The sequence below is a fragment of the Notechis scutatus genome, chromosome 3 (genome assembly GCF_049901735.1).
Source record: "Notechis scutatus isolate UNSWTSFEM ecotype Mainland chromosome 3, rNotScu1.2, whole genome shotgun sequence".
In the NCBI taxonomy this organism is placed as follows: Eukaryota; Metazoa; Chordata; class Lepidosauria; order Squamata; family Elapidae; genus Notechis; species Notechis scutatus.
Genome location: NC_142011.1, coordinates 206,815,010 through 206,830,322, shown reverse-complemented (window position 1 = coordinate 206,830,322; position 15,313 = coordinate 206,815,010). Strand labels below are relative to the sequence as shown.

At 42.9% G+C, this 15,313-nt stretch overlaps 1 protein-coding gene across 1 annotated transcript in view; it reads right to left on the bottom strand.

Moving 5' to 3' along the window:
* Window positions 1-15,313, bottom strand: part of ADGRB1 (adhesion G protein-coupled receptor B1) — a 380,456-nt gene that overhangs the window by 226,453 nt on the left and 138,690 nt on the right. Inside the window, exon 3 of the mRNA XM_087958904.1 lies at window positions 770-928. Within this exon, the coding sequence (XP_087815030.1) occupies window positions 770-928 (159 nt within the window). The remainder of the gene's footprint in view (window positions 1-769; window positions 929-15,313) is intronic.

Genomic DNA, 15,313 nt, shown 5'->3' with positions numbered 1-15,313 from the left:
AGGTCAAAATTGTAAATAGATTCTGAACCATCCTTATTCTGAACAATGTTGTTGCTCTCATAGAAAGTACCTGCATTGAGATCTTTGCATTCCAAATTGTATCAGTTGGTTTAAACAAATAACTTTCTGTCTATGGAGATTCTTAGTCATCCAGGTCATGGTTATCCCAAAGGTGCTTTTTTTTTTTTTTCAAGAGGCAACTGGACTTTCTGGTTTTTCTTTGAAGACGTTTTGCTTCTCATCCAAGAAGCTTCTTCAGTTCTGACTGGGGGTGGGTGGGAAATGGAAGGATTAATACTCCTTGCAGACAGCTGGTCATTTGCATCCTTTTAGAGAGTTGTTGAGGCCACTTGGGGGTTTATCTGTGTCCTCAGGGTCACCTTAGTAGTGCAATTGGTTCCTGTAGTCTGCAATTTTTTGGAAATCTGTGGAAGTGTGATTTTGAATGGATTTCCAAAAATTGCAGACTACAGGAACCAATTGCACTACTCAGGTGACCCTGAGGACACAGATAAAACTACAAGGGGTCTCAATGAATCTCTAAAAAGAATGCAAATTACCAACTGTTTGCAAGGAATATAAATCCTTCCATTCCCCACCATCCAGTCAGAGGTCAGAGCTGAAGAAGTTTCTTGGGTGAGAAGCGAAACATCTTCAAAAAAAAAAAAAAAAAAACAGAAAGTCCAGGTGCCTCTTGTTGGGCTTATCCCTGATGGACAGAGACAAGAGAACCTGCTATGAGATTCTTTCAGAAGCCATGGTTACTTACGGTTGCAAGCTTTCCTGTTGCATAATCTCCCTTCTTCCAAGACTCCTTCACAAACAAGACCTTCATCGGGAAGAGGTTGACAACTTCGGGTCCGAGTCTGAAGGCCACCTCCACAGTCCTTGGTGCATTCGCCCCACGTTGACCAAGGATTCCATCCACCTGAGAAGTGGCACAGGGGGAAAACAAATTACATCAGCCATCACATCCTAAAGCAAGAGAAGGATCTAGTGCTCTCCAAAGTGCATCGACACTACATTGGCAGCTCCCAACCATCAAGGTGAGGACAAGAAATAATGGGTGGAAGGTCATCAGAAGGAGAGCTGTAAATAGGAAGGAATTTCTTGACCATGAGAACAATTAATCAATGGACAATCAGTTAAATATGAACCAGTTCTGTGCGGCGGCAGCCAAAAAAACCAACACAATCCTAAGCTGCATTAATAGAGGGATACAATCAAGATCAAGGGAGGTACTAATACCACTCTATAAAGCCTTAGTAAGACCACACCTAGAGTACTGCATCCAGTTTTGGTCACCACACTATAAAAAAAAGAAGTCTAGAAAGGGTGCAAAGAAGAGCAACCAGAATGATTAGGGGACAAAACATACGGCGAACGATTGTAGGAGCTGGGCATGGCTAGTCTAGAGAAGAGAAGGACCAGGGGAGACAGAATAGCATATTCCAATATTTGAGGGGCTACCACAGAGAGGAGGGGGTCAAGCTATTTTCCAAAGCACCTGAAGGCCAGACAAGGAATAATGAATGGAAACTGATCAAGGAGAGATTCAACCTAGAATTAAGGAGAAATTTCTTGACAGTGAGAACAATCCACCAATGGAACAGAAGTTGTGGGAGCTTCATCACTGGAGGCTTTCAAGAAGGGACTGGACTGCTTTTTGTCAGAAATGGTGTAGGGTCTCCTGCTTGGGAAGGGGTTGGACTAGATTAGTGGTGGGATGCAAATATTTTTACTACCAGTTCTGTGGGTGTGGCTAGGTCACATGGACTCTTCTTTTTTTGCAGCATCCCTCCCATGCTCCATTTTTTTTTAGCCTCCTGGTCCTCAGGGAAGCTTCCTGGGCAAAGCAGTAAGACAGCGAGGGGGATCCCAGCACAGCTGATCAACAGAACAGCTGATCGTCAGGAGGAAAAAGAAAGAAAGAAATACCAGTTCTGCTGAACCAGTAGCTGTTGTTTTTTTACTACCAGTTCAGCCGAATGGTAACATATTTTTTTAACCACCAGTTCATGTGAACCGGGCCGAACCGGTAGAATACCACCACTGGATGAGATAACCTACAAGATCCCTTCCAACTCTATTAATCTGTATCTCTATCTGTAATGGAAGAGGTGGCCTCCTGGAGTTTTTCAAGAAAAGATTGTGTCTGGGGTGCTTTAAGAATAAAGGGCTGGACTAGAAGACCTCTAAGGTCCTAACCAGCCTATGATCCTGAAAAGACCAGGTAGAAAAAAAAGCAGAGCTAAAGCAATGGGCCTCAAGTGTTGTCTTGCCTACACAAGAAGCAAAACAGCAGAAAGGCATGTCTTCGTTATACAGCTGCTCCTCGATTTACAATGGTTCATTTAGGGACCATTTGAAGTTACGATGGCATTGGAAAAAAAGCGACTTATGACCATTTTTTACACTTTTGACCATCGCAGCCTCCCCATGGTCATGTGATCAAAATTGAGACTCTTAGCAACGTACTCATATTTACGATGGTAGGACTGTCCCGGGGTCAGTTGATCCCCTTTTGGACCTTCTGACCAGCAAAGTCAATGCGGGAGGCCAGAGTCATTTAATGACTGTGTGACTAACATAACAACTGCAGTGATTTGCTTAAGAACTGAGGCAGGAAAGGTCTAAAATGGGGGAAAGTTCATTCGAGGACTGCCTCGCTTAGCAAAAGAAATTGTGGTCATAAGTCGAGGACTACCTATGGATGCAACCCGATACATTTTGGTGGTCACTCTGGGAATTCTTTCAACCATTAGTGAGGTCATAAATCCCACTTCTCTCCTCCAGTCCTAGTGAATATAGTGCAGAAAATGGGGTCACACTACAGAACCAGAGATGGCATTCAGCAGGTTCTGACTGGTTCTGTAGAACCAGTAGCGAACATTTTGAGTAATTCAGAGAACCAGCAAATACCACCTCTGACTGGCTCCGCCCCCATCTATTCTCTGCCTCCCATTGAGTCCCAGCTGATCGGCTGGGTCTTCTTTGGTTGCCCTGCATAGGAGAACGGAGCTGGAAAGCAGGTTAGTGGGGTGGGGAGGGAATGGGGACTTTGCAATATCCTTCCCCTGCCACACTGTTAGGAATCCGTCCACCAATTAATTGGGTTGGCAATATATAAACCAACAATGTATGTTTGTAGCTTTAAGACAAAATCACTGTATTGATTTATACTATATTCCGATTGGCTGATTATATTGTTACCATAAGAGGGAGCTAGAGATTATAGCTTGCTCTCTCTGACATTCTGTTGCTATCTAAGATTCTCTGTTGTATTTATGCTGTGCTTACACTTTGATATTTTTGTTTACTGGAAATGACAAAGGCAACCGGTAAGAAGACTTTGTAATTGGATATTCTTTGGACTGTAAAATGTATATGACCTGGACCGTTTATTGGACTGTGCTACTTCTTAAAGTAAACTTTAACTCAATTCAGTGTATCTGTGTGTGGCTGAATAATTATTCATAACTACTCTCATAAACGTTTCCATGTGCATATCCTTGTTACTCAAGGGTTATTCTGTACATATCATAACACACGCCCACCAAGTCAAGCCACGCCCACTATGCCATGCCCACAGAACTGGTAGTAAAAAATGTTTGAATCCCACTACTATACAGAACAATGATGAACATTTGGAATGAAACAGGAAGAGTCACAGCAGCCAAACTCAAAAGTCTCCTTTTGGTGCGATTCCACTTGAAAAATGAGGTGGGGAAAATCCCTTAAAAAGTATGAGAAAGGTGGGTTGAAAATCTCACCACAGCTGTGAATCACAACTATAGTTTTTTTTCAACCTCATTTTCTACGATGGGCTCTTTTTTTTAATCTGTCTTCTCCTCCCATTAAGTGTGATTTTGGCAAAGTACCTGCTAATGCAATCTCTCTTTTTTTAAAAAAAAAAAAAAAAAATCCTTTTCAGATTTTTACCCATCCAGTGTTGTTATCTGTTCTTCCTCTCTTTGCGATCCTGTATTATGGATTTGGGCTTATTTATTTCACAAAGTCTTCTTTGTTTTCTCTTCTCCCTAGAACTAACTACATTAGTTATAAGAGCCGTGGTGGCACGGTGGTTAGAATGTGGTACTGCAGGCTACTTCTACTGACTGCCAGCTGCCAGCAGTTCAGCAGTTTGATCCTGAATGGCTCTAGGTTGACTCAGGCTTCCATCCATCCAAGGTTAGTAAAATGAGGACCCAGATTGTTGGGGGCAATAGGCTGCCTCTGTAAACCATTTTGAGAGGGCTGTGAAGCACTGTGACGTGGTATATAAGTCTAACTGCTATTGCTGCAGGTGATTGGATATTGCATTGGCCCTGCTGGCACAGTGTTGTTGTCTGCCAGCTACCAGCAGCAGACTCAGATGATGAGAAAGTTGGGGAAAAATTTGGCCAGTTCTGGAGTCTGGAGAAGTCTCTGATGGATGCTCTGTGTCGGACGCAGAGAAATAGCCAGCGCCCTCTGACATTTCCCAGCTACCAAAGAGGCAGCTGCCTTTGGAAGCTGATATGAGTGGGGAGGAGGAGCAGCTGGGGCCTGTTCCAGATGCACGTATGTGCAGATCTGTTAGGAGAGGGAAACAATGGAGGACAAGGAGTCGACTCGGGAAGCAAAGCACATGTGGATACTGAATGGCATCTCCCTGGCTGGGGGATAAATAGAAGGAAAGGGGAGTGGTTGTTGTAGGAGACAATAGTTCAGTTTTGGTCATTGTGTTTCATGCCACAGAGACTGCTTGCCAGAACTTAATTTTCAGCCTTTGGGCTGGGAGCTCAGGGCCTTGGAATTATAGCAAGGAACTGATAGGGTTTGTTGCTACCATTAACTCTTTGAAGGGCTATTGCTGGGCCTTTTTGGTGGGTGAATGCCATTAATTCACAGGAGATAAATAAAGAGGGTCTTTTCATGACAGGAGTCTGTTTCTTGTTTCTGCTAAGGCTGGGTCAGAACATTCAGTGGTTAGAATGCAGTATTGCAGGCTGACTCTGCCTGCAGTCTGGAGTTCAGTCCTGACCAGCTCAAAATTAAGTCAGCTTTCCTTCCTTCCGAGGTCAATAAAATGCCAAACCAGATTGTGGGGGGAAATTTGCTGACTGTAAACCTCTTAGAGAGGGCTGTGAAGCACTGTGAAGAGGTATATAAGTCTAAGTGCTATCGCTATTACCATTCATGATGTGACCTTGCCTTCCAAGGGCAGCATTGAAAGTAAATGTAAAATAACAACAACAACAACAATAACAATAACATTCATCATCATCATCATCATCCATAACTGAGTTGTTAAAATCATTCACTGGAAACTGTGTCAAGTTTGGATTTGAGTATGGTAACAACTACTGGGAACATCAGGTTGAGAAGATTTTGAAGAATGAAAAATTCAAGATCTTGTGGGACTTCAGAATTCAGACTGACAGGCACTTGACCCACAACACGCCTGACATCACAATAGTTGAAAAGAAAAAGCATTGGTTCATTGACATTGCAAGACCTGGTGATGCACGAATTGTAGACACGCAGCAAGAAAAAAAAATCACAAAGTACCGGGACTTACAAATTGAAGTTGAGCAACTTTGGGAAAAGAAATCATGTGTTATCCCAATTGTAATTGGAGCCCTTGGAGCAATACCTAAAAGGCTGCCTTGCTATTTGGAAATCCTGAATTTATACCGCGATTCTACAAAAAAAACACATCCTACTTGGAACAGCTTATATCCTCCGATGCTACCTTAACAGTTCCTAGGTCCTTGGTTAGGACTCAATCTGTTGAGCTATCAACCAGCCTCAAAGGCTGTGAATCTTATCAAAGGTTAACCATGATAATGATAATTATGACAACAACAACAACAACAACAACAACAATAGTAGTAGTACTAGTAGTAGTAGTCATCACAGTAGCATTGGAAGCAATCCCAAAACATCTGGAACACCACTTGAACCCCATAGGCATTGACAAATTCACAATCGGTCAATTGCAAAAGGCAGCTTTGCTCAGAACAGCTGACATCCTGTAACTAAACCTTTAACATCATCAAACATCTACATCTGCCTATCCCAAGTCCTTGGGAAGCAGTCGACCAGTGGACAAAAATGCCAAATCCAGTCTCAACATCTGGCTGACTGTGTGACGAACCCCATAATAACAACAACAACAACAATAATAATAGCAACAATGGTGCACTGGAAGATCTGTAGGAAATACTGTTTGCCTGCAAGCAAGAACTGGTGGGACCATAATATAGAGAAAGTCATAGACAACGAAGAAGCTAAACTGCTTGGGGAATTTAGACTTTAAAGAGACAGGCAGCTGCCTAACAGCTGTCAATAAGAAAGACCAAAAAAAAGTCTGGATAGTGGACGTGGCAGTACCTGGAGAAAGCAGAAGAGAAAGAGAAAGAACTGTAGAAGATAGCAAAGTACAAAGACCTACACACAGAAATAGATTGACTGTGGCAAAAATAAGCCAAAGGTCATATCAATAGTCATAGGTGCCTTGGGCGCAGCCCCAAAGCAACTCGAGTATCCCTTGAACACCATCGGCATTGACAAATTCCTTATTGGTCAACAACAAAAGGCAACTTTACTTGGAACAGCTTGCATCCTGCGACAATACATCTAACACCATCAAACCTCCACATATGCCTGTCCCAGGTCCTTGGAAAAGACACGATAAGTGGATAAAAACCCAGCCTGGACATCTGGCTGACTGTGCCACAAACCAATGTTACCTTGATGCTAAGAATTGTGGTGGCACGGTGGTTAGAATGCAGCATTGCAGGTGGACTTTGCTCACTGCCAGAAGTTCAATCGTAACTGGCTCAAGGTTGACTATTGCTATTGCTAATGGTCTTCTCCAAGGTGCTATTGCTATTATCCTTCCCCCGCTCCTCTTCCTTTCTGCAAAAGACACTCCCCTTTATTACTGATGATGTTACTGTTGTGGTTAGCCGGCATCAGGTGCAGATGGCTGAGGAGAGCAAGGACTCTGATGAGGGGCCAGGACCATCAGGGAGTGGACTGCTGCCTTCCGAGATTGTGGGGGCTGGCAGCAGTGACGAGGAGGTTCCCGAGGAGCCTGTGCCAAGTGCACGTGCACGGAGGATTACTCAGAGAAAAGAACAATTACAGCAGCACAGGCAACTTGGGAGTAAGGCTGCTAGGTAATGGCCCCTCCCTCAAGAGGATAAAAGCCAGGTTTGGAGAAGCGTTCTTTGCAGACAGCAAAGAAGCTCTGAAACTCAACTGGTGGACATCTTAGTTCGTGTTTGGAGAATTTTGTAAATTAGTTATTATCTCTGGGGTTTTTTGGCAGCCTTGACAAACAACTTGGAAAGGCTCTTTCTTCTCAGAGCTAATTAGTGGAAAGCAGCCTTCAGGACAGAATTCATTATTGAACCTTAAAAGGTGGGGGCTGCTGCCTTTGTCTGTGTTTGTTCTTTGGGAACTACAGTTGGGTCAGAACAGTTACCTAGCTAGATAATGAAAGATCTGCAAGAAAACAACCAAACTCAGAGAGTACCAAGAATCTCACAATCCTCTTCCTGTTTTTTCTCCTCCTCCTCCTCCTCCTCCTCCTCCTCCTCCTCCTCCTCCTCCTCCTCCTCCTCCTCCTCCTCCTCCTCCTCCTCCTCCTCCTCCTCCTCCTCCTCTCTTTTGCCTCCTCTTTTAATCTTTATAAGTATCCCTGGTGGTGCAGTGGTTAGAATGATGTAGTATTGCAGGCTGACTCTGCTCACCGCCAAGAGTTCAATCCTGACCAGCTCAAAATTGATTCAGCTTCCATCCTTCCCTGGTTGTTAAAACGAGGAGCCAGATTGTTGGGGGCAATATATAAACTGCTTAGAAAGGGCTGTAAAGCACTATGAAGGGGTGTATAAGTCTACCTACTGTTGCAATTGCTACCTGATTGGTTTTGCTCAAATTCTGCTTCTCGTTAGTGATAGATTTAGCCTTCAAGAAGTTTGAAAAACCTTGGTTGCTGTGTTTCAGGGGTGGCATTCAGCAGGTTCTGACCAGTTCTGGAGAACCAGTAGTGGAAATGTTGAGTAGTTCAGAGAACTAGCAAATACCACCTCTGACTGGCCTCACCCTCATCTATTCTCTGCCTCCCTTTGAGTCCCAGCTGATCGGCTGGGTCTTCTTTGGTTGCCCTGCACAGGAGAACAGAGCTGGAAAGCAGGTTAGTGGGGTGGGGAGGGAATGGGGATTTTGCAGTATCTTTCCCCTGCCATACCCACCAAGCCATGCCCACAAAGCCACGCCCACAGAACCAGTAGTAAAAAAAATATTGAATCCCACCCCTGCCACGTTCCTCTCTTTAACTTTATTTATTTATTTTATTTATTTATTTGATTTGCCAATTGTTTACAAGATAATAAGTATAAGTGTATACATAGTTGTGAATACATGAAATGGGTACATATAAGAAAAATAAAAGAAGAATAAGAGAAACAATAGGACAGGGACGGTAGGCACGTTGGTGCGCTTATGCACGCCCCCTACAGACCTCTTAGGAAAGGGGTGAGGTCAATAGTAGACAGTCTAAGGTTAAAGTTTTTGGGGTTTGGGGAAGAGACTACAGAGTCGGGTAGAGTATTCCAGACATTGACCACTCTATTGCTGAAGTCGTATTTCCTGCAATCAAGTTTGGTGTGGTTTACCTTGAGTTTGTATCTATTGTGTGCTCTTGTGTTGTTATGGTTGAAGCTGAAGTATTCATTGACAGGTAGGAAGTTGAGCTTTTCACATCCTAACAAGGACTTCTTTAAAGTCACACAAAAGTTGGGTGTTCTGCTTCTTCCATTTCCTGACAGGAGATGGATTGTGTTTCAAGGTCATCCCCATTTAGTGAACATCATAATATCGGCCTAATGGTACTTTCAGACAAATCAACAGCACACCAGTAATTAGATACGTTTAAATAAACTCATCACTTCGTACTATTAAAAGAGGGGTGCTTTATTCCCCCCTCCTCTCCCATCTTGAGCGCCCAAGAGGCGGGAGGCAGACGGCAGCCCAGACCTCCGATGGCCATTGTGTGAGAAGTGATGGGAGTGACATGTGTCTGCAGCCCTTTTTGGACCAATGCTTAAGCAAAGTGCTTAATTGCCGAAATGCATTAAAAAAGCTCTTTCCTCCCATCGGCAGCTTGAAAAAGAAAGCAGCTGCCAATTAGAGACGAGTGCTTTGCTTAATGACGGGTTATTTAACACTCCTATGCTTTATGGGGAATTTATTGCAGACAATTAACCTGTGGGATTTGATAGTAGAACAACGGCGGAGGACACTGGGTGGTTTTAAGTGGGTACAGAAGACATCCTTGACAGATGGGCCCAATTTCATTATTTACCTGAATATATAAGATAGCCAGGAGTGGTGCAGTGGCCTAGAGGCATAGCTCTCACCTCACAATCAGGAGACCATGAGTTCGATCCTAGGTAGAGGCAGATATTTCTCTCTCTGGGCACAATGAAAATATATCCACTGAACAAAACTCTGCACTGGTGACAGGAAGGGCATCCGGCCAGTAAACACTCAGCTATCTCCATTCAGTTGCCCAGATTCCACCCCACAAGGGATTATGGGCTCGTTAAAATAAGGTGATGGTATAAGCCACCCAAAATTCATAGAAAGAGTCAGGAAGATGCACTGAAGCTACTAGAGGTAATCCTTGACTTTACAACTTTTTGTTTAGTGACCAAAGTTACAATGGCACTGAAAAAAAGTGATTTATGACCATGTCCCGAATTGACAACCATTGCAGCATCCCTGTGGTCACACAATTAAAATTCGGACACTTGGCAACTGACTCATATTTATGACGGTTGCCATATCCTGGGGTCACGTGATCCCCTTTTATGACATTCTGACAAACGAAGTCAATGAGGAAGCCAGATTCACTTAACAACCATGTTACTAGCTTAACCACTTCATTTCCCCTTCTTTAGCTAACTCGCCACTGCCCAACCACTGTGCAACCAGTCAGGTTCAATCAGGCTGTTTGATATATGATCAGTTCAAGCACAGGATGGTATGAAGCTGGTATGCTGGGAGACCTTGAAGTAGCATCTCAAGGAGATACAGTACTTACTTTCATTTCCCCCCTTGTCTTCCTCCCTTCCCAAAGTTCATGGTAGTCCATTACTGAATAATAGCAAAGCACAAGCAAGCATTAAGGACCTGAATAAAATTGCGCCCTGGCGTGAATAAATGCCAACAGATAATTTGATTACTCAGAAAATACTTGACTGCACTGAAATGGACCTACTCACACAAAAAACTTAGGAATAAGGAAGACTCAAGATATATTACAGCTTGGGTTAAATGGTATAAGTGGATTAAAGAGAAAAAAACAGGAATTTAAAAGATATGTATTTGATGAATGGAGTAGTTAAATTAAGAACGTTCACCAAATAAGAAATGAATAGTAGTAAAATCATTACCAAGAAAAAAGCACACCGTCTTAGTTGATTAGAAACATATGTTTTACATGTTTTATATGTTTATTTATTTTGTATTTGTATATATAGATTTTATCTACAATGTTAAGATGTGGTTTTCTTTTTAATCGCTAATAAAGTTTTTCTAAAATAAAAATAAAAATTGCACCCTGGCAATAGGAAGGGCATCTGGCCAGTAAACACTCTGCCCCATTCAGTTGGCCAGACTCCACCCCACAAGGGATTATGGGGTCATAAAAAGGAGATGACAAGCAAGCATTAAGGACACAGCTGGCAGGGCTGTTTTTAGTCCACCATTCCTTTCCTGGAAGTCCAATTTTTCATCCCTACTCTTAAAACATTTCCCCCAGAAAACTGGGGTTCAGAACTACATATAATACTCTCTTAATTATCCACTAATACAAGATACAAGTATATCCCGTTCTTATTATGAAAAGTTCACGCTGTTGCCATTTCAGGTCCTGCGTGTGCCTTCGGTATACGTTGAATACACCTCCAAATTGAAATGAGGGCCGGTGTAATTACAGCTGGAAAGATTTCTTTTCAAAGAGCACCTTATAAGAACCACTTACTCTCTGACCTCCCTTGGTACACGAATGCCAGATCTTGGTCTGTCTCCAAGATGAAACCTGTTAATTTCAGAGCCGAGAATCTTTTATTGAAAACAAGTAGTTCTGTTTTTATCTCTGTATTGGGCCATGAATGAATGTTCTAATCAAACTGATGCAGACATAAGGCAGATCTAATTACTTTTCAGCAGCTCCCACCAGGAAGAACACAAGTCCAATATTGTGAATCACAGAATGATGCAAGAAACAGAGATCTGTTTTTAACTGAAAATGATGAATCTGCTTCTCTGACACATTGGCATTTGTTCTTGCGGCGGCCTAGCCATAAATAACCAGCAGAAAACGCTCTGATAAACTGTGGCATCACCATGTGCAGGATTTGCAAAACGACACTGCGTGTGAGCTTGGTTGCCCTTAATGCCCAATTTGTACTGATCGCACTAGTGAAACCTGTACAAATATTTTTGCCGTGGCCCCATCGGATCCCATTTTAGAAGAGGAGGAGTTGGAACTGGGAACATCTGTTGGGGATGACATGCCTCCCCTGGAACATCTGGAGAAACCAGGAGCTGAGGGTAATGCTGACCCAGCCCTGTTCAGCATTGGGGAGACGTGGTTGACCGGACAGGGAGCTGCCTGCCTTCACGAATGCAGGGAAGGATTGGCTACAGTTGGGCAGTGGTGATGAGAGCCAACAGATACCCTCTGATGAAGAGCAACTGCCTCCCCCACCCAATCTGAGGGTATGGAGAGTGAGAAAATCCAGAAATATTTCACAAGAAGAGTTCTCCACTCCTCTACTCGTTGCAGAATACCTTACGCCACCAGACATGAAATTCTAGACCTAGAAAACCTAGAACTACGCCGCCTTCGGTCTGATTTAAGCATGGTATATAAAATCATACATTGCAATGACTTACCTGTCAATGAATACTTCAGCTTCAACCATAACAACACAAGAGCACACAATAGATACAAACTCAAGGTTAACCGCACCAAACTTGATTGCAGGAAATACGACTTCAGCCACAGAGTGGTCAATGTCTGAAATACTCTACCTGACCCTGTGGTTTCTTCCCCAAACCCCAAAAACTTAAACCTTAGACTGTCTACTATTGACCTCACCCCTTTCCTAAGAGGTCTGTAGGGGGCGTGCATAAGCGCACCAATGTGCCTACTGTCCCTATCCTATTGTTTTTATTTTTCTTATATGTACCCATTTCATGTATTCATAACTATGTATATACTTATACCTATTATCTTATAATCGCTTGACTAAATAAATAAATAAATAAATAAATAAATAAATAAATAAATAAATAAATAAATAAATAAATAAATAAATAAATAAATAAATAAATAAATTAAAATAAAATAAAATAAAATAAAATAAAATAAAATAAAATAAAATAAAGTATCACTGCAAGGGGCTCCACAACAGCCATAACCTCGAGGCCCATAATTTCAAACTGTCGCTGAATGAATTGTCATAAGTCAACGTCTACCCATATGTGTAAAGATGCCCCTGTGGGTTTCACTCCATTCGTTGTAGATGACTTTAGGAACAGTGCTCATCTCTTTAAGCCATTGAGGCAGCGCTGCGTGAAGATGTTGCCAGGGTCATGTTGCCGGGGCCAGCATGACATCATGCCACAGCACAAAATATACAGCAAAACACAGAACCTTGTTGCCTTCCCACCAATGTGCTACCTGTTGATCAATTTGCATTTACATGCTTTCAAACTGCTAGGTTGGCAGGAGCTGAGGCAAGCAACTAGAGCTCACCCTGTCAGGTGGTGGTAGCAGGGGTGGGATTCTATCAATTCGCAACTATTCGCTAGAACCTGTTGTTAGCATTCTAAGCAGTTCCGAGAACCGGTTGTTAGAAGAAATTACTGGGCTAATCCTGTAAGGAAGGCAGGGAGGAAACATTCTGGTGTTGCTTACAGAAACTGTCTCTCCATTAACCCTTATTACATTCTTGGCAGGACTAGACTTCCTGTCTCAGGAACTTCTCTGGAGTTTTTTTTCCCTCTCCTTTGCTGGTACTTTGCTTGTGTGAAGTGACCATTCAAAGTTGCAATGGCACTGAAAAAAGTGACTTATGACCATTTTTCACACTTACGACTGTTGCAGCATCCCCACAGTCATGAGAGGCCAGACGAGGAGATGTGTGCCTCGATGGGAATGATATTGAGTTGGCTACGCCCAGCCAATAACATGACCACCAAGCCATGTCCACCAACTAAGCCACGCCCACAGAATTGGTTGTTAAAAAATTTCAATCCCACCCCTGGGTGGCAGGACTCAAACGGACAGAGCATAGACCTTCTCACACATCTTTTAAGTCACTGAGCCACTGCAGCTCCTCATACATATAATTCATTCAAAAATAATAGGAATAGCAAGCCAACAGCTAAGCCACTAGTTATGGATAGAACATATACCCAACACATCAGAATAACAAGAGTTGGAAGGGACCTTGGAGGACTTCTAATCCAACTCTCTGCTCATGCAGAAAACCCTATACCATTTCAGACAAATGGTTGTCCAGTCTCTTCTTATAAACCTCCTGTGATGGAGCACCTATAACTTCTGAAGGCAAGTCATTCACTGGTTAATTGTTCTCCCTGTCAGGAAATTCCTCCTTGGTTCTAGATTTCTCCTCTCCTTGATTAGTTTCCATCTTTGATTAGTTCTCTTCTTGATGAGTTTCCATCTGTTGCTTCTTGTCCAGGCCTTCAGGTGCTTTGGAGAATAGCTTGACTCCCTCTTCTTTGTGGCAGCCCCTGAGATATTGGAACACTGCTAACATGTCACCCTGAGTCCTTCTCTTCATTAGGCTAGACATACCCAATTCCTGCAACTGTTCTCCATAGGTTTCAGCTTCCAGTCTCCTCCAGGGACAGACAATATAAAATTAACCGTTCCTATGAAAATTTTAATTTTAGCCAATTTAGGCGGGCATTCTCATCCTCCAAAGACTGTATCATTGCACCAACAAATGCTGTCTTTTCCTTTTGAAAAGGTACTAATAAGCATTAAGTAGCAAGCTGGCAGTGCCACACAAGATTGCTATTCCAACCAGCTAAAAATGCAAATTGCAGGTTGGGAACGGAGAGACCTGTAATAACCATCCAGGTTTCATCATCAAAATGCGGCAAGCAAGAGAGGGAAAACTTGAGAAACAGGGGTGGGATTCTACCAGTTCTCACCTTTTCCCTAGAACCAGTTGTTAACATTCTCAACAGTTCGGAGAACTGGTTGTTAGGAGAAATTACTGGGCTAATCCTGTAAGGAAAGCAGGAAGGAAACATTCTGGTGTTGCTTACAGAAACTGCCTCTCTGTTAACCCTTATTACATTCTTGGCAGGACTAGACTTCCTGTCTCAGGAACTTTCTGGAGTTTTTTTCCCTCTTTTGCTGGTACTTTGCTTGTGTGGAGTGACCATTCAAAGTTACAATGGCACTGAAAAAAGTGACTTAGGACCATTTTTCACACTTACGACTGTTGCAGCATCCCCACAGTCATGAGAGGCCAGACGAGGAGATGTGTGCCTCGATGGGAATGATATTGAGTTGGCTACGCCCAGCCAATAACATGACCACCAAGCCATGTCCACCAACTAAGCCACGCCCACAGAATTGGTTGTTAAAAAATTTCAATCCCACCCCTGGGTGGCAGGACTCGAACTGACAGAGCATAGACCTTCTCACACATCTTTTAAGTCACTGAGCCACTGCAGCTCCTCATACATATAATTCATTCAAAAATAATAGGAATAGCAAGCCAACAGCTAAGCCACTAGTTATGGATAGAACATATACCCAACACATCAGAATAACAAGAGTTGGAAGGGACCTTGGAGGACTTCTAATCCAACTCTCTGCTCATGCAGAAAACCCTATACCATTATACCAACCAGACAAATGGTTGTCCAGTCTCTTCTTATAAACCTCCTGTGATGGAGCACCTATAACTTCTGAAGGCAAGTCATTCACTGGTTAATTGTTCTCCCTGTCAGGAAATTCCTCCTTGGTTCTAGATTTCTCCTCTCCTTGATTAGTTTCCATCTTTGATTAGTTCTCTTCTTGATGAGTTTCCATCCGTTGCTTCTTGTCCAGGCCTTCAGGTGCTTTGGAGAATAGCTTGACTCCCTCTTCTTTGTGGCAGCCCCTGAGATATTGGAACACTGCTAACATGTCACCCCGAGTCCTTCTCTTCATTAGGCTAGACATACCCAATTCCTGCAACTGTTCTCCATAGGTTTTAGC